Source organism: Saccostrea cucullata, unplaced genomic scaffold (genome assembly GCF_032062105.1).
Source record: "Saccostrea cucullata isolate Sc308-1 unplaced genomic scaffold, CSIRO_AGI_Scuc_v1 ctg1224, whole genome shotgun sequence".
Taxonomy (NCBI): domain Eukaryota; kingdom Metazoa; phylum Mollusca; class Bivalvia; order Ostreida; family Ostreidae; genus Saccostrea; species Saccostrea cuccullata.
This window is the reverse complement of record NW_026930231.1, coordinates 376,082-395,671: the sequence shown is the minus strand read 5'-3', so window position 1 is coordinate 395,671 and position 19,590 is coordinate 376,082. Positions and strand designations below refer to the sequence as shown.

The window sequence follows — 19,590 nt, the reverse complement described above, 5'->3', positions numbered from 1 at the left end:
ATTTGAATTTTTTAAGCCTTAGTATACCTGGTATGTTAACTGTTAAAGAAGAATTTTGCATTTTATTTATTTATGTATGAGCTTAAATTTTATTTATTTTTCATGCCTATTGTTTACAATTTCTCACTAGGTGTGTTGTAATGTACTAGCAGTTGATGGAGAAAATGATCCCACGATTCTCAGCATCAATGCAGGTACTTGTACATCATTCATGTTTTCTTCAATCACTAGATAAATTATTTATTCACCATTGTGAAAAAAGTTGGAGCAAGTCAAATTTATAGTAAACGAACAGGTATGTTAACTTAATAATTCTCTGAAATGTTTAGCAATACAACATGTATTTCTAATTTTGATGTGAGAATATCGAATTGTTTTCATATTATTATATATTTCATTTTATGGTTTATTTTTTATTATGGTGTCATATATTTTTTTTATTTTTGTATATTTTATTTATTGTATATTTCATTTTATTGTATGTTTTATTTATTGTATATTTCCTTTTATTTTATATTTTATTTATTGTATATTTCATTTTATTGTATATGTTACATGTATTTATTGCATATTTCCTTTTATAGTATATTTTATTTATTGTATATTTCCTTTTATTGTATACTTTACATGTATTTATTGTATATTTTCTTTTATTGTATACAGCATCAGCTGCCATAGCCGTGTCCTCCGTACAGTATCAATGGAACGGTCCTGTAGGTATGTAGGTTTCCTTTTTGTCTATTTATAAAATATTAATCAACTAACTTCACAGATGCTTTAGGACAAATTGTTTTTTAAAACTAATAATCTTTACTTTTTATTATTTTTTTCATCCATCTTGTGATAATTAAAATGGAGATACTCAAGTGCACAAATACATACGTTTGACCTGTATTGAATTCTTTGTAAAATGTTTGATTCTTCTTTCTTGCAGGGGCTGTCAGGGTTGGATATGTGGATGATAAATTTGTAATAAATCCACTTCGCCATGAGCTGGAGCAGAGTAAAATCAACCTCGTGGTAACGTCCAGTAAACAAGGAATCGGTAAACTCATTGACCATGAAACCAGAGGCCTGTTTAACAGAGCAAGCATTTGCAAGCGCTTGCCAAATTCCTTAAACCTCCGATAAAAATGTTCCTGAGCGCTCTCGTTATTGAACAGGCCTCAGGTGCTACAAAAAAAATTCAGGAACTCATTACTAATCCAGTTAAAAGGGAATGGGTAAACACACTTACAATGACACTACACTACAGAAAAATTAACTAGGGACCAAATGTCTACATCCAGTTAATTAACAGGGAAAAGGTTATACCCGGGTACAAAATATCCCTTGTTATGTACTCAAAATATCAGTGATTTAGATACTAGTAACTAAGGCCATGCAAAGTTAATTCCTTGGTTATCAGGCCTTTTTTTCAAGAAATATGATGAGGAAGGGGGGCATTTTTTTTTTTACTTTTTTATTGCCTTCAAAATATGATAAGGCAGCTTATTACATTGTAAAAACCTCAAAAAATGATGAGGGAGGTGATTTGTTGTTTTATTTTTATTGATTTAGCAACAAAAAGGGTCAATGAAGCCCCCTTGGAAAAGATGAGGGAGAGCCTGAGAACCTAGAAATTAATTTTTTATGGCCTAATTTGAGTTGTTTGTAATCCTTAAACATGTAGTGGTTTGTATGTATGTGTTTTGATTGACATTAATATGGATAGAAAATCCTAAATAATGTATTTTTTTTAACAGTTATGTTGGAGGGCGGTGCCAATGCCATTGATTACGATTTGTTTAAGGAAGCCATTAAGGTCGGTTACGAAGAGTCATTTAATATCATCGACAGTATCGAGGATCTGAGAAAAACGGCCTGCGAAAATAAGTATATACCTAAACGTCTACCTCCCAGATTTCAGGATACAGAAATACAGGAAGCTGTCTACAGGTATTTTAAAATTGATATGTGGATTAAGAGAATTGAAAATTTGTCTGTGTTTTTCATCCATATTTTCAAAAAGCAGTCATTTTTATCTGAATGAATTTTAATTAAGAGGAATCTTAGAAAACATTTTGAAATTAGGAATTTTTTTGGTGGGGGGAGATAAACACATTTTCTAGGGGAAACTGTCTATAATAGGCTTTGCTTTTGAAAGACACTGAAGGAATTTATTTTAATTTTCAGGTTGTACAACACAAAGTTGACTGCAGTGTTTACAGATTATAATCATGATAAGGTATTGTAGCCAATTGTTTTAGAAAGAATTCAACATAATTATACACTGGAGATAGAAATTAACAGAATTCGGAAAAGATCACGTTAAATTGGGTCAATTTTGATTGAAACTTGTCCATTATATGCTTGTCTTTAGACAATGTAAACTTTTAAAAGTGAGACTACTCAGAAATTTTAAAATAATGATGTTAATTAATGAATATTGTTGATCCATAGGATATATATCAACAATTTTAATAAAGTTAGACCTTTATTTACGCTATATCACATAGAGGTGAAATTTAACCCTTAAACACCCTGGTCAACAATGTTTTTTTCGCAGGATAACAATTTCACACGTTATGCTTAAAATATGTCTTTTTTTTTTTTAAGGTTACACTTTCGTATTTTTTTTTCCAGTTTTCAAGAGATTTGGCTGTAAAGAATGTTGTCAATAGTGTGATGAATGAATTAAAAGGTAGTATACGAAATCTGAGTCTGATTTCAGTTTGAGAGTTGTCACATTTTAGAATTTAAGACGTTGTATTCCACAATCCATTCTTTGGTGAAAGGAATTTGGATTCATTCAAATGAAGAGCCACGCTTTCTTACAAAAAATACCCATCATGCAAAGTACTTACTGCCATGCTTCAGATCTTCTCTCTCAAGATGAAAGTTTTACTGATAAAATCATTTCATTTTTGGTGTTTTAGATCTTTATCCCTCCATGACAGAAGATGATTTAAATCAGTACATTCAGAAGTGTATTAAACAAGTCTTCAGGGAGAGTATCTTTACCACAGGAAAAAGGTATTTTATTCTTTGTATTGAAAATCAAATTCTTAAAAGTACCTTTAGTTAGATATACAATATTGAAAATACCTCCAATATAAATTCTTTTACAAAATAAAATAAATTTTTCATATCTGAATCACTTTTAAAAATGTTAGTTTATTGGGGCTAAAATTGACTTTAATCACATATATAGTCTTTTGTCCATGAAAAGCCACATTCTCTTCAAAGAAAGAAAATTAAGAAATGTTAAAAATTGGGTGGGATCAGAAGTTTTTTTTTCTTCAATTTATGAACTGAAAGGGTAGGGCTGGGCCACAATATGTATTATGTATAAATTGTATATGTGTTGTATATGTATCTGTGGCCTCTTTAACATGAAATTCAACCTTAATATCTTAAATACCTTTGAATTTATTTTTCCCATCGAAGTTAAGATAATGAGGTTTGATTGTGTACAATTTACTATTAATTGATTAATTGTCATTATGCTTATGATATCTTTGTTTACAACCTGACCAGGTGTGATGGCAGAAGTTTAACACAGCTCAGAAACATTTCCTGTAGCGTAGACGTCCTCAAACCCCTGCATGGATCCTCTCTTTTCCAGAGGGGTCAAACACAGGTCAGTTACAAAAACTACAATATCATGTGTGCTCTTTAGAAACGGTCCCTTTCTACTCTCATTTTTTTCCAGTCTGAGGGATATTTTTATGAAAAAGACATTCCTACAATGAATTTGGGATGGTATATGGGAATTACTATGGCAGTCTTTGTGTCAAAACTTGGTGATGACTTCTCTCTTTCAATATAATCCGCTAAAAGAAAAAATAATTGTGTGTCAAACATTACACATACCACAAACACGTTTTAAATCTGTTCTAATCTGTTCTTTAGGTTCTGTGCACCATGGCTTATGATTCTTTAGACATGTCCTTAAAGTTTGATCCTGTTGCACAGCTCATCAGGTAATGTTGTTATTTCATGTATTAAAGTTCATTGTCTCTCTAATAAGAGAGATTATAACTCACTGGGATCAATCAATACTTTACTACAAGGGGTTAATTATCAAAAAGTTCTTGGACTAGAGCCATAAAATTAAAACCGCTTTGGTTACATCCATGAAATTTGAAATACATGTATCTATTCAGCATCATCTTTTCTATCTAAAGAATAAACCATAAATCATAAATTTTAATTTTCAATAATTAAGTAATGTTTTTGTAAGCAATGGTATGTCCAGTCGCAACCTCCAACACGACATTTTTGCGACCTATGTGAGACAGAGAAAAACTCTTATGATATGATTATTTGACATACAAAAGTCCCATTAATTCAGGTGTGTGTTGGGACACAATTGTTTCATAAAATATGAAATTTTTAATTCATTCTGGAAATTCTATGAAATTTTATCATAAATTTTATGTGAAGTATCCAAACAAATAAGGCCTTGAAAATGACGTCAAAAGGGGGGAGGGGTTTCCTTTTCCAACATTCTATAAGGTTTTGCCCCTGAAAAAAACTGGTATAGACCAAAGAAATGTTTAAACTGGCTACAAAGAAATAGCACTTGTCCTTTAATGTCAAAATAGATTTGGAGAGAAAAGGAATGTACAGTTAATGTCGATTTGTAATCAAGGTATGAACAAATCAAACACGTCAAAAAATGACGTTGATCATGTGTTGTTGATATTGAATTGCCAAAAGCAAAATATGCTGGCACAATCAAGTGAGGATCTCTCCCAATGTATAAATCCATTTGGAATTTTATATTCATTGAAAGCCGCTGTTCATGACATTGTAAAGTCGGGTTTTTATCCTTACTCAGCTCCAGGAAATCTCGTCAAAATAAGTGTATATGAGGTAGAAGAAGCAGACATTGAAAAACAATGACGTAGTCGGACGTCATGATACTAAACAGTGAAAGCGCCAGTGATCATATACTGTTGTTTTAATTTTATAATGATTTGGCAAATAATAAATGTATCAAGCTAAAATTTTCAACATTTCTTTATTGTTTGTTGTTTTATGTTCCATATAAAATTTTAAGTCACAGACTACATAGTTCAAATTTTATAGCGTCAGTCCACGAACTTTTTGATAACCCCTCGTAAGTGTATTATGAAATCTGTTTTGTTTTTCAAAATAGCTTCCAGGCAATATTTTCGAGTAAAATTTAAATGAAATCTGTGCCTATGTATTGAGCTATTCCAAGATCATTTGTAAATTTACAAGGGGCAAAACAATCTAGCAAGACATTCATAAATCTGCTTCAATCCACAATTGTTTTGATGAAAGTAGGGATAATAATAATACCCACACCTGTGTTTCTTTATATGTTTCGTTCAAAGTGAAATTAGGTTGACAAACAAGTAACATGTAGTCTATAGTGTATTTGATAAAAAGAATTCAAAACTAGTCTTCAGAAAATTGATTGTAATATTGTTATACCCCCCGCAAACGAAGTTTAGGGGGGGGGGGGGTATATTGGAATCACCATGTCCGTCTGTCTGTAGACAAGATTTTGTCTGGACCATTACTCAGAAACTATTGGAAGGAGTTGTCTGAAAATTTATACACATATTATTCACCATATGAAGTTGTGCACCTGAAATTTTCATTTTGATTTGATTATTATTTTGAATTTTACAGGTGTTTTTTCATTTTTATTTTGTGGTTTTGTCCGGACCGTTTCTCAGAAACTATTGCAAGGATTAATCTGAAAATTTGTACACTTATTATTCACCATATGAAGGTGTGCACCTGGAATTTTCAACTCTTTTTGTTCATTTTTATGCATTTTACAGGTTTTATTTTTTATTTTAATTGACTTGTTCATTTTGGGCTCATGTATAAGGTTTGAGACATAGAATCTAGAATATCTGTACAAAAACGTTAACTACAGCTTAAAACTACTCATAAAAACTGAAAAAAAAGAAACATCATCAAGTGTTAAAAACATTTTTTCATTGCACAGAAGATAATGTAATTTCATTTGTTTCTTGGGAATAATGACTGGACATGCATCCAGTTAAAGATAAATTAATGAGTTTGGTGTGGGAAGTTGAACATTAAGGTATCTCATTATGAACCATATGTTATCTCCTGGGAATCGGGCACAAGAATTAACTCTTCTCTTATTTTCTTAATTGTAATTTATTGTCTGTCAAAGCACTTCATTACTGGATGACCAGCTCTTTATTTTCAAAATGAATTTGATATAAAAATTATCAAGATTAATTTGGTTTTATAAAATATGATTTTTTTTCAACAATCAGTTTGCAGAGTGACATAACACATAATTGCAATGTATTTTTAAATGCAGAAATAAAAAGATAAAATAAAAAAATAATGTTACAATAGAATTACAATGTATTAGTATTGATGTTTCATTTGGTTGCACCTTTGTTTCATTCATTAAGAAACATGATGAGCATGCAATTATATTTCACTGCAAATTTTGTAAGTAAATTATGAACACCTCTAGATCCATAAAGTATTTTTGAATTGGCACCTTCTCTGAAAAACCCAGCGGGGGGTATTTGTCCCTACTGGACAGTTCTAGTTTTATATGGTACAACTACGGTTTCATGTTCTCATTTCTTTTTTCTAGTGGTGCAAAGGAAAAGAATTTTATGTTACATTATGAGGCAAGTAAAAGAATATTATGTTTTACATGTAGATTATGTTAATCCATGACTTAAGTGAGCTTTTTAGCTCTACTGGTCATAGACCAAAAGAGCTTATGCCATAGAAAGGTGTCCATCGTCCATCTGTCTGTCTATAATTTTTTTTGAATTGACAATGCACGACCAAAAGATGGCGCGAATAATAGTTGGTTCACAGTATTCTTTTATTGGTGTTGATTTCAAGGAATGGTGCTGCCGTGGTTACTACAAATAGAATTTCCTTGAAATACTTTCAAAATCCTACTCCTTCTACAGTTTTGGTCCGCAGATTTCAATGTAATTTGGCTATTTACGAGTCGTGTTCAGCTTTAACCAATGTATTCATTCAACTTCAGGGAATCATCTGCATTTTCAACTTTAAGGTGTTAGTTTGCAGTTTTTCTTTGTTTTGTACATGTACAGCAAAACTCGGTTATAACGAAGTCGCTTGGACCTTTGAAACTACTTCCCTATATCCGTATTTCGTTATAAACGTATAAGAAATTCATTAAATTTATAAAGTGGGTGATCCAAATGACGTCGCTATATCTATGAATTTGCAATGTCCGTGTTCAGAGTTTTACTGTATTAGTTATTTTGAACATATATTATTGCATAATTCATGCAAAAAGAATTGGTAACTAGTTCTTGCAACTTAGAAAAACCTTTCCCTGTATTAGTTAGAAATGACATGTGTGATACATGTATATATAGTTGCTTCATGTATTTCTGATCAGTAATCACCTGTTGTTTGGCTTCTGTTTGTCTGCCACAGAAACGGTCATAATTTTTGACTGAGAGAAGTTATAAATTTAATGGTTCACTTATACAGTGGTGGATTTAAGGGGGGGGGGGGGGGGGGCACACCCTTCGTGCGCCCCCCCCCCCCCCCCGCTAAAATTGTCAAAATTTACGTTTCGTCTAGAAAATGTAAATATGTATACTTGATAGACCTCATTTTTACCCTACAAAATTCTGGAATCCAGGAGCTTCCGGGGCTTTGCCCCCTGGGCCCCCAACAGGGCTTTGCAGACCCCTTGCCTACTTTTGGCGCCCCCTCTAACTTCAATTCCTGGATCCGTGCCTGTTATAAATGCATTATCGGTATCTGTGTTATAACTTTTCCAACGTACTGTAATTTGTAAGCATATGACTTTCACATTTAAGTTTTACCTACTTTTAAAAACAGCTAATTCAGTGAATCTGTATCCCCCACTTACAGAAAAAAAAGCGCATGAGCAGATCTAGAGCATGTTGGTTGAGGGAAAAGGGACACTCGTTTCCATGCAATATCTCAAGAAGACTTTAAGATTTTGCAGTGAAATTTTAAAATACAACTTCCAATGGCCTAAAAAACAATCCATTTATTATTAGGTCAAAAGGTTAAAGGCCAAGGTTGTAAATTCATAGATTCTGTTTGTGTGTAAAATTTTCATTTGTGATCTGACCTTTCTAACTCTGCTGATTTTTTACTAATACGAGGGTTGTTCGAAAATTATTGAGACATTGCGTGTATTTTGCTTTCTAATGAATGTCTTTCAATGAAAATTGGCATATGCGTTAGACATACACTAAAAATTAATAAGAGCAAGAAATATTTTACAAATATTAAAAATTTTCTCTACAATGGTTTATAAATGTGTTAATAATAGGGGTGCCCGGAGCAGTCGTGGAATCAGATATTGAAAATTTGTAACCCCAAAATTCTAACTCTTTGTGGATCAATAATGAGAGTGAAAATAATTCAGTTTAAGTGTATAAATTTTCAGCTTTGGTTCAAATTCATGTTGTGCAACTTTGATAGAATTTTTATCAAAAATACGGAGATCATAAAAAATTAAGCGCAATATAGAAATCTGCTAACAACAAAAGAATGGATTTTGACTTCAAGGGCGGAGCAGCCAGCATACCTAAAATTTTGTGTAGCGTTATGCAGAACTCTTTTCAAGACTGAACGACCTGCTAAAACAATAACAACGAGAAAAAAAAATTTTGTGTTAGGGTTTGTTATTTCATTGGTATACATTTTTTTAGCAATTAATTTAACAAGAGTAAAATTAAAAGATCTGGATGACCATGAGTTTTTACATACAGTATTGATATCGTTACGGTATTTAACCCGCGTTGCATAAATTGGCACTGCATGATTCTAAATCATCCTTTCCCATAAATGAAATTTTTTGACTGGGGTAGCAACAGCATACATTTTTAAAGAATAGTTTAAGAAAAGAGACTGTTTGATTTTTGTAATGTTATATACAACTGTATGTAATAACAAAGAAGAGTATTAAACGCTTCCCGATCGTTTCACATGCGAAACAATCTACGGCTAACGTAACGTTAAATGACGTAGCGAGGCTGCTCCGGGTAGATTGACATATGCATATTTATTACTTCACGGAAACTTATATAATTATCGCAGGAATTAGAAAATTTGCTTAAGTGTTTTACTCGTTCTTTATAAGATGTTGGTAAACTTTTATGAAATTATCTCCGTCCTTTATGGAGTAAATGCAATTGTCTCAATAATTTCCGAACAACCCTCGTATACATACCTCAAGTGCTTGACATTCAAAAACTTATTTTGACTATAATAACTTTTTTATTGATGGTCAGACTAGACATTTGCAATATGCCATAAATTATTGCACAAAAAACCCCCAGAACTCAAAAGCTAGTGGCCAATGTTTATCACCACTTGCTTCTCATACAAATTTTCGTTACAAAAATTTCTTGATTAAATAATAATGATTCCACCGAATAACCCCTTCATGCTTTCCAAAAAAAGTTTCTTGTACCAGGCATGTGTTTACTTTTGATTTTATACAAGATAATATTATTTAAAAAAAACAAGCCAAATGAACAAACTTTTTAAAATGTTTTTTGATCAAAATACATGTACATGTTTCATACAAAATATTGAATCTGATGACTGCAACCTCACCTTTACAAAATATACATTATAGCAATGGATTTCATGTTGATTTTTTTTTTTTGAAGATTTTGTTTCTTAGTTATGCTATTAATAGATACAGTTGTGTTTGCAAAGTGGACTATTAATAGTCTGTTGTGCTTATAAATTTGAGCAAAAATGATATGTATTATTTAATTCTATGCAATCTTGGATTTCACTGAAGATATTTTATTTTCTTCACATGTATGTTTGCCAATTGGGCAACAAACAGATTGTCATTTGTATCTGTACACAGTCCCCAGGGATTACTCAGTCCACAGTTTATGTAACGAAGGAACTGTCCATCCTGGTCTATGACGTGGACACAATCATTGTTAAAATCAGCTGTAAGGATGTGACTCTGACTGTCTGTGGTGATTCCTCGTGGATTGAATGGTTTGTTTTTTGGAGCAGGAGTATGTCCAGTGTACCTGAATCTTAGTTTTCCAGCCTGATTGACCACCACTACTGCTTTAGCTCCCTCATCAGACACGCAGATATCTTGGTTCCTGTTCTCAGTAATGTATCTGCTATATTCATAACTAACTGAATAGAGTGGTTTACCTTTATCTTCAAACTGAATGCTTTGTTTTTCTGTGGAGCCAGAGTAACAGACAACTTTCGTTTGTTTGTCATCATCACTGTTCATGATAACCAGGAGGTCACCAGAGGAGGTACTACAGACACCTTTAGGTTTCCAGTTCTGTAGTCTGATCACCTCCTCTATCTTCTCATTCTTCACAATGTTCACAGTTCTATAAATGTTATCAGTATAAACTAGATCTCCACTTTTTGTCACTGTTAAGTTAGATGGTACGTACCCTGACTTGGTTCTGATTGACTTCAGCAGTGATCCCTGATTGATATTGTAGAGTTTCATATTGTTGTCAGATTCACATGTCCAGATTTCTTCATCACTCAGACAGGCCACATTGGCAAGGTTTTCACACCCAGTGTCTATGGTGGTGACAGTCTCTGGTTCATCAAGCAGCTGTTTGACTGGAGGAGAGGATCCAGCTTCTGGTGATTTCTGTGTTGTCTTCATGTTGTAGCCATGTTTATCTGATGTTAAAGAACTTGATGATAAGGCTCCAAACAGTTTATTAAGTTCTTTTCCTTGGATTCTTTCTGGATTGAATTTAGGTAAAGATGGTATAATTTTGTGTGGAAGATTTCTGTATGTATGTACATTAGGCATAACATTGAACAGTTTTGACAAGTCATTGGTGTCTATTGCAATTTCCATCAAATCAATTTCATTCTTGATGTCAGACATTGTCTTGTTAATGTCATCTAAATGTTTCTGTAAAGTTTGTAACTGTGTGTTTTTCATAACATCAAGTTCAGCTTTAAGTTTCTGGACAAGTTTGTCAATTTCTTTGTGCCAGTCCTCTCCATGTTTTGTTATGGTTGTTGAGAGATCTCCATATTCCTTTTCTAACTCACTCATTCTGTTTTGTACATCAGAGGCAATGTCCTGGTAGGCTGGATAAATTGTATCATTTAATTGGGTGTATTCTTTTATGAATTTATCCTTTTTATCATCCACGACTTTCAAGATTTCTGATACCTTATGACCTATATGTTGATCAGATCCAATGCACTTTGGGCAGACAGGAATGTCACAATGATTACAGTACATTGAGCATTGTTCTCTATCATGAGTTTTACATCCAGGGTGGAGGGGAGTGGATTTTCTATCTTTGAAGTCCACAATCTTATGAGGTTTTGAGAGATCAGCAGAGACGTGCTCTCCCACACAGGCCTTACACAGGTTGGCAAGACATGTATCACAGTGCATCTGTACCACAGCGGTCTCACACAGGTCACATCGCATCACGTCCTGGGCACTGGTACGGGTGTCCATGGTCTAATTTGTGACTCTGAATTAGAAATATATAGATGTATACGTATATGTGTTACAAAAAAGGAGGAAATGTATGGCTGGACTAGGAATTGAACCGGGGACCTCTGTATCACTAGTTTAAAAGTGCTATACCAACTGAGCTATCCAGGCCAGTATCCTAGGCCCAAACCATTATATTCCTCCCTCTTTAAATGGTCTTTGCCACAAGTTTTTATATTAAGCTGCCGGCAGGACTTTCACCTGCAAGTCTATGGGTGATCGGGAGGTCAACATTACCGCTACATTGCCAAAAATTTCAACTCATTACCGCTACATTTTGTCAGATTTTCGACCGATCATTACCTCTACATTTTTCCGGCCAAAAACAACTCATTACCGCTACATACTGAATCAGCCAAAAACAACTCATTACCGCTACATATCGATTTAGTCAGGTATAGTTCGGCTTACATGAGTTCTAATCAACAGAATTCACTCACCATCTAATCAGAATGAGTACATATATATATTAACTAACTCTGCAGTCAAAATTTAATTATTTAGCGTCATCTGAACATTATGGCCACCATTGAGAAGTTTGTTACAAATCAAGGGAATGCCGGCTTACTTATCGATTTTTTTTTTTATAAATTTAGAAAAAAATGAGACTTTCAAAAACTCAAATTTGTGGAGATGCGTTGAAAAGAGTTGCAAAAGCAGCTGCAAAACAGACCTCAAGGAATTAAAATAAATGTTGATTTTAATTTTAAAAAAACCATCCTGCTCAAAGTCCTACTTTCACCTCTCCGTGTTTAGCAAGGGAAACAGGTCTTATGTATGTATAGGTTGTACTGTACACGCATAAGTGGCTGGCTAACAAAAGAGGCAATGTAGCGGTAATGTATACTTTATTATGTAGCGGTAACGTCAGGTTTTTTGTAGCGGTAATGACTATGTAGCGGTAATGAAAATTTTGAAAATGTAGCGGTAATGATACGCACCTGGGTGATCAACAGCACCAAATCTGTGACAAGAAAGGAGGAAATGTTTGTCTGAACTGAGAATCAAACCCATGACCCCTGCATCACTAGCCAGGTGCTCTACCGACTAAGCTACTCAGACTGATATCAATGCCAAAACCATTACAATTGTTAAAAATCTGATTACCGGTATTCCAAATGTACATTAATAAAAACAAGACCTTTGTTTCAAGATCTCACCAGAGAAGGGCATTCTATGCAGGCTGGATTGTAGAAGACAGAATTATACAATTATTATAAGTCAATATCAAAGATTAGGCACATTACCTGATGTAAAATAGTAATGGCTGCCAGTTCGTTGTTATTGGAATTCAGGTCACATGACTTACCTGTGTTAGCTACCTGTCAGGTATTTATACTTCCTGGTCTATAGTGGGGATTTAAATTTTATGGTTTTATTACTGCATAGCTTTTGAATTCATTATAAAAGATTGGCATTCGTACCCCAACCTTTTACCCCAAATCAATACCTTAAAAAACAAATAAACTGAACTAATAATAACAAAATTTCTAGATCTCAGGAATTTTTATGAGACAAATTTAACAACATACAGTACACTGTAACAATCTGGAGTTTTATGACACATATTAAATAATTCAAGGAATCATAATTGCAATCTTGCAATTTTTAAAGGTTTAAGCTGAAAGCTCAAATTAACTTTTTTAATCGCTGTTTGTTCAACATTATGAACTTTTCCCTTAGAACTACAGAGTCAGTTTCAATTGATGGTCTTGATGAGTATACTATTAACTTTTGATTTATAGTCTTTTTTTTACTGGAATGCACAAGCTAAATTCATTTTTGAAAAACATGAAAATCATCTAAGATCACATTGTGTCCTTTGTGTTCATATAAGAAAAAAAGAAAATTATAACCTACACAGAGTTGATATTTCACCCCAGCCTTTTTCATTTGTTTGTATGTATGTAATATGTTGTTTAACGTCCCTCTTGAGAATTTTTTACTCATATGGAGACACCACCACTTGCTGATGGAGAGCTACAAATTTTGTCCTATACTCGGCACTTTCGGGAGGGATCTTTTTCATGCCAGCACCTACCTCTGTTCATACAGTCTTATCCAAAGGACTGGCATATAGACCCTCAGTGGGATCATCTCCTTCCTCTGTGATTCTTAGAGCACTGCGACAAGCAGACCATTGAGATTATAGTAAATGAAACAATGCTCAAAGTGAGCTTTTCTGATCGCATTTTGTCTGTAGTCCATCTGTCTGTCTAGCTGTCTGTCCATCTGTCTGTCTGTATACTTTTCACAATTTAGACTTCTTCTCTAGAACCACTGGGGGAATTGCAACCAAAATTGGCATGGAGCATCCTTGGCTAAAGGGAATTTACTTTCATTCAAATGAAGGGCTACACCCTCTTGTAAGGGGAGATAATTACAAATTAGTGCAAAATCAATGGCATTTTTTAAAAATCTTTTCAATCACCACTTGATCAGGAGAGATAAATTACTGGTATGTGGAACAATCCTTCAGGTAGTGAAGATTCAAATTTGTTCAAATCATGACCTCAGGGGTAGGACAGGGCCACAATTGAGGATAAGAATTTACATAGAAATATATTGGAAAAAATTTTTAAATCTTCTTTTCAAGAACAACAAAGCCACGATGAGTCATATTTATGTGGAAGCATCATCAGGCAGTGTCGATTCTATTTTGTTCAAATTTAATGACCCCCTAGGGTAGTATGTGGCCACAAGTGGGGATCAAAGTCTTACACAGGAATATATACATATAGGAAAATATCTTCTTCTCAAGAACAGCAGATCCACGATTAGTTATTTTAATATGGAAGCATCCAAAGGTAGTGTAGATTCAAATTTGATAAAATGATGATCCAAAGGGCTAGCATGGGGTCACATTATGGGGAGTTGAAAATTTTACATAGTAAGATATGAAAATAACTTCTTCTCAAGAACAGAAAACATATTTAATCACTTTGATATGGAAGCATCCTCAGGTAGTGTAGATTCATTTTTTTCTCCAAATGTGCTAGGGTGGGGCCACAATTGGGGATCAACGGTTTTACATAAGAACATACAGAAAAAAAATCTTCTCAAAAACAGAAAAAATTATGTTCAGTCATACTGATATGGAAGCATCCTCAGTTAGTGTAGATTCAAATTTGTTCAAATGATGACCTGTGGGGTAGGGAGGGGCCACAATGGGGGATCCAATTTTTACAAAGGAACATATAGAAATTTTTTTTTCAATATCCACGCAAGAACAACAAAGCAATTTGTTATATTGACATGGAAGCATCATCTAGGTAGTTTAATATTCATTAGTCACAAACCCCCTCCCCATTGCAATCTTTACAATACTGAACTGATTTGTGCTTTTCCATAGCCAATGCACTCAGGTGAGCAATGTGGTCAATGGGCCTCTTGTATACTGATTGTATGCATTATTATGTCATTCTTATTTGAAGTGCATTCAAATCCCCCCCCCCCCCCCTGTGACTAGGCCTATGTCCAGTGTTGGCATTAGTGTTTGCATCCTCAGTTCAAGTTTTACGAGCAAGCCCATTCTCGGATAACAATAAGTCTTACTTAGACCAAACTTATGGATGGACAGTCACTACCAGACCTGCTTCAGATACTGGATTTGACCTATATTTTCCAGATGAGTGACCAGGTTTTAAGTTTTTTAAGTAGCTTTGTCCCAAAGTACTAAGTAACTTTAAGGCCTGTTATGAAAAAACTTGCATGAATGATGCATCTAGGGATTGGCACTACCAGAGTTGCATTAACCTCAATATCTTTCTAGAATAAATTTGGTTTGTGACTTGCCTTAAACTTTTAAACATTTGTCAAGGTAAGCTTCGTAATCTTTGATAAATGATTACCTACATGTATGTGTATTTGATATTTACCTTGGGTAAAAATACTTAAGGTAGGTCCGTACTTTCAGAATTTTCTGTCAAACTGATAATTTTTCAATTTGAATACCTTGAACAAGTCTTAAACTTACTAAAACACCCATAAAAGACATATCTTTGCAGGTTAATTTTCATACAACATGTCTCAGAATACATATGTTTAAAAAATTAACAGCCAAAATTGAACATTAAAAAGTGTGATATCATATTTCTCTTAGTTATTCACCAAATCACATCAAATTTATGTTAAAACTTATGAAGATCAAAAATATTCATTTGCCAAGAGAATATTTGAAATCTTTACTGCAAAACATTAACAAATTGGTGTTGAATCTGTCCATGTCTTTCAGAAAAAAATCTCAAAATATCTTTATTTTTTATAATTCTCAAAATCCAAAATGTTTAGATGCCATTTTTCTTTAAAACTATTAAGAATTATATCTATTGTTAACCAAAACAGCTACTATATTATGGTTGACCAGAGAATTTTAACAAAACAGTCTTTTGAAGATGTATACCCCCATTTTTGGAATATCAATTTTTTCAATAATTCAATGCAAAATTTTTAAAAAGTAAAAATTAAATGGATGATATAGACTCTAAATCAATAAACATAGATCTCAGGTTAGTTTGCTTAAAAGAAAATTTAGGTCCATAAAAGCAATTAAGAATTTTGTGTCTGTGTACGTACTAAATGACATATTGATCTTATGGACAGCGTGCAAAGTGTTAATTTTCATAAATAATGTATACATGTATTAAATGCTTCATGTGCACAATAACACTATAATAAACAAATACATACTTGCTAAATCATTTTCAATCACCCAAAAAGATTTATATCAATAGAAAAGTGAAAATCAGAATTTTATATTGATGTGTAAATGATGTGTAAAATTAGAACCGGATCCGTAAAAGTGTGGGCCTTCCTTAAGTTTGTTCAGTTAAAGGGTTATACCCTCTTTCAAGGGGAGGCAATTCGCCCAAATTACAGTATGGCTGTGGGTGAGATTCGGCCACTACAGAGAATCCAAGTTTTATATTCTACAGTAAAACTCATTTAGTACGAACATGGATATAGCGAATTCACGGATATAGCAAAGTTTTTCTGGGTCCCTGGCAAAATTTTTACTAAATCTTAAGTTTGCAAAATGTTTCGGTTATAACGAACTCTGATATAACGAATTTACGGATATAGCGAACTGATTTTAAGTCCCATTGAGTTAAATAGAATTAAATTTACATCTTTTATAACGAAATTTCAAAGATTATTGAAAAAATGATAAATTGAACTTACTTATTTCCTTTTAGCATATATATATATAAAATTCAATTAATAAGAAAACCTTACTTATCGAGGATATATTTTGTAATATTTGCTTCACTAACATAGTTGGTAGAACATGTAATACTTGAAGGAAAACATGCATTGTGTGAATTCGCTATAATGGCTATACGAATTTGTTATACGGATATAACAAATTACGGATGTAGCGAATTAAATTCACACGTTCCCAGGGATCTTTGCTATAACCGAGTTTTACTGTATTATATATTGGAAAAATCTTTGAAAAATTGTCAAAATATCAAAATTTCTATTTAGATTTGTAAATATTTCCAAAGCTGTGTGAATTATTTTTTTTTTCAAATTTCCATATATATTTACCTCTAAGTTGGTCGGCCTACAAATAGGTTGTACCGGTATTTTTTTAGGTTATTTTGAAGGGATTTACCTTGACCCGCTTATAAGTTGGTTCAACTTTTTTTACAGACTCAGTTGTCAGTTTCAAGTAAATCTACTGATGTTTTGACCAGGTTTCAATTATTTTTCCCCGAAATGATGCAGATATTTGATTTTAACTTATCAACCCCCTTCCCCCAATCATGCATTTTAATGCATATACCATTTCCTATTTCTAATGCAAAATCATGCACATACTGTTTCCCTGCAATCACTCATTTTCGTGCACTTTTAAAAGTTCATTTAATCTTCAATTTATTGCCAAATTCCTTCTATTTCATAATTGCTGGAATCTCATAAAATAAGAAAAATTATTTTCTTATTAAAATAGGGGAAATGGTAAACACATATTTCTATGATGTGAACAGTAAGTGTATGTTGCATAACAATTCAGTAAGTTGTAAAGAGTTAAACAAATTAGGAATGAACATTTTAGATATAAATGAAATGAATGAAATATTTAGAACTTATACTTTATGTATCATCTAAGAATATATGAATGATTATATATCAAGAATTTGTTCTTAGATAATTATGGGAAATGCATATAAAATACTACATTTTGCCTTCTAGAAGAATAATAATCTCTTTATGACTCGCCTATAAGTCGGACATAAAGTTTTATACCAAAATTTGACTCCCGAAAAACTGACTTATAGGTGAGTATATACGGTATGAACCCTTGGGTTAGGATGGGCTAAAATACAGCAGAAATATATGGATACATTTGGAATTTTTATTTCTAAAACATACCAAAATTGTGGAATTTTTTTTTCTTCAAATTAAAAACCCTGAGATTAGGGTTGCACTAAAATTTGGGAATCAAATTTTCATACTGCATAGATGGGGGGGGGGTCTCTATAGCAACAAGGCCCTATTAGTCATAAAAATACGCTGTATTGAAAAATAACCAGGATGCATGGATTCAGGTTTGAAATGTTTTAGCCCTATGTAGCCAGATTAAAACCACAATATGGGGTCAATTTGTATCTGAACAAAGATGAAAAATTTTCAAAATAATGTTTTAAAATCTTCTGAGAATATACATTGACTCAGGTGAGCATTGTGGTCTAAGAACCTCCTGTTCTGATTTATTTAGGATTAAAAACAATTTATTTAATTTCAAATGATGAAAACTATGCTGTGCGTTGTGACACACAGAAGTCATAAAATCTTTATTTAAAAAAAAAGAAAGTTAACTATTTCGTGATAAAAATTTGTCATATTTTATAGATTCCAGTTTTTGAAGAGTCAGATTAAAAGTAAAGGAAGCGGAGACTTTGAATGATTTTAATGTTTATTCTTCTTTTAGTTTCCAGCGTATGCCACCAATGAAATAGGACGACCTGGTACAGCTACGGCAAGAAGAGAAATAGGACACGGTAAATCTAATTTATCACATAGAATAGGCAACAAATGCAGAATGTGTTGAAATATAGGCTTTCTCTTTGATAATCTCTTTTATTAAATCAAAAAATCATAAATTAGTGACAAGGATTAAACAGTGCAGGATGGGCAATAAAAGTCTTCCGTTTCCAATGACGGTTTTTATAATGAAGGCAGTTGTGATCATTAAGGGTCCTCCACACACCCACAGCTTATGTTCTCATATTATTGAGTATTTCTTTTAACAAGCATATCAACCTTTAAAAACTGTCCAGGGATTAAAATGTAATTTATACTGATTTTTTAAAATAATTATTTCACATGTTACAAGAAATTTTTCCCAAGGCGTTTTCATACCTAGCACAACAAACTTTGTCTCACCCTTTCGTATATTTTAAAGCTCACAAAATGACCATAAAACTTAATTTATCGATCAACATATTTTTTACAGAAATTTATTATGTTTATAAAAAGTATATAAAACATAAAACCATGGTACATCTCGAGAAAAATCAATAAGGACTTCTTTCGTGGAGAAGAAACATTAATGAATAAGATTACATCAAAAAATTGAATTAAAATTAAATGCACTAATGTAGAAAAAACATTTTCAAAATCTTTGGTTTCAAAGTTCCTTTTTGGAGTTATCTTTCCTGTTGCCCGGGACTCAAAAACTTTGGCAAGTCTCCGCATACGTCACCATACTATATTTAGCAATTACTGGCCACTGAACTGGACAGATATAAAAGAGGAAAACTAGAAACGCGCACTGTTTAATCAATATTTATAAACACACAATGAGATAATGTATTATTGAAACGCACAAATTAGTGTGCCAAAATTTCAACTATCAAAGCAGACACGGTTGATTAGCCTGAAAGTGTGAATAACCTTGTAAACGTTTCTCGTCATACCCACCGGCACCTGTTGTTTACGAATTATTATGTAACAATTACATACATGTAATCCAAGACGTCTGTTACTCTTTTATTTAAAAAAAAAAAACCCACACATCCTTTTCCATTGGTCAATCCGTGATCATGCCATGTGTTCAT

General features: G+C 32.9%; 1 protein-coding gene across 1 annotated transcript in view; it reads left to right on the top strand.

The window, feature by feature from the left end:
- LOC134283352 (polyribonucleotide nucleotidyltransferase 1, mitochondrial-like) overlaps nucleotides 1–19,590 on the top strand; it is a 29,122-nt gene that overhangs the window by 1,801 nt on the left and 7,731 nt on the right. The window contains exons 6-16 of the mRNA XM_062765813.1: nucleotides 131–194; nucleotides 664–717; nucleotides 935–1,045; nucleotides 1,746–1,938; nucleotides 2,176–2,227; nucleotides 2,626–2,683; nucleotides 2,919–3,015; nucleotides 3,520–3,622; nucleotides 3,895–3,965; nucleotides 6,611–6,647; nucleotides 18,462–18,531. Coding sequence (XP_062621797.1) covers nucleotides 131–194; nucleotides 664–717; nucleotides 935–1,045; nucleotides 1,746–1,938; nucleotides 2,176–2,227; nucleotides 2,626–2,683; nucleotides 2,919–3,015; nucleotides 3,520–3,622; nucleotides 3,895–3,965; nucleotides 6,611–6,647; nucleotides 18,462–18,531 — 910 coding nt within the window. The remainder of the gene's footprint in view (nucleotides 1–130; nucleotides 195–663; nucleotides 718–934; nucleotides 1,046–1,745; nucleotides 1,939–2,175; nucleotides 2,228–2,625; nucleotides 2,684–2,918; nucleotides 3,016–3,519; nucleotides 3,623–3,894; nucleotides 3,966–6,610; nucleotides 6,648–18,461; nucleotides 18,532–19,590) is intronic.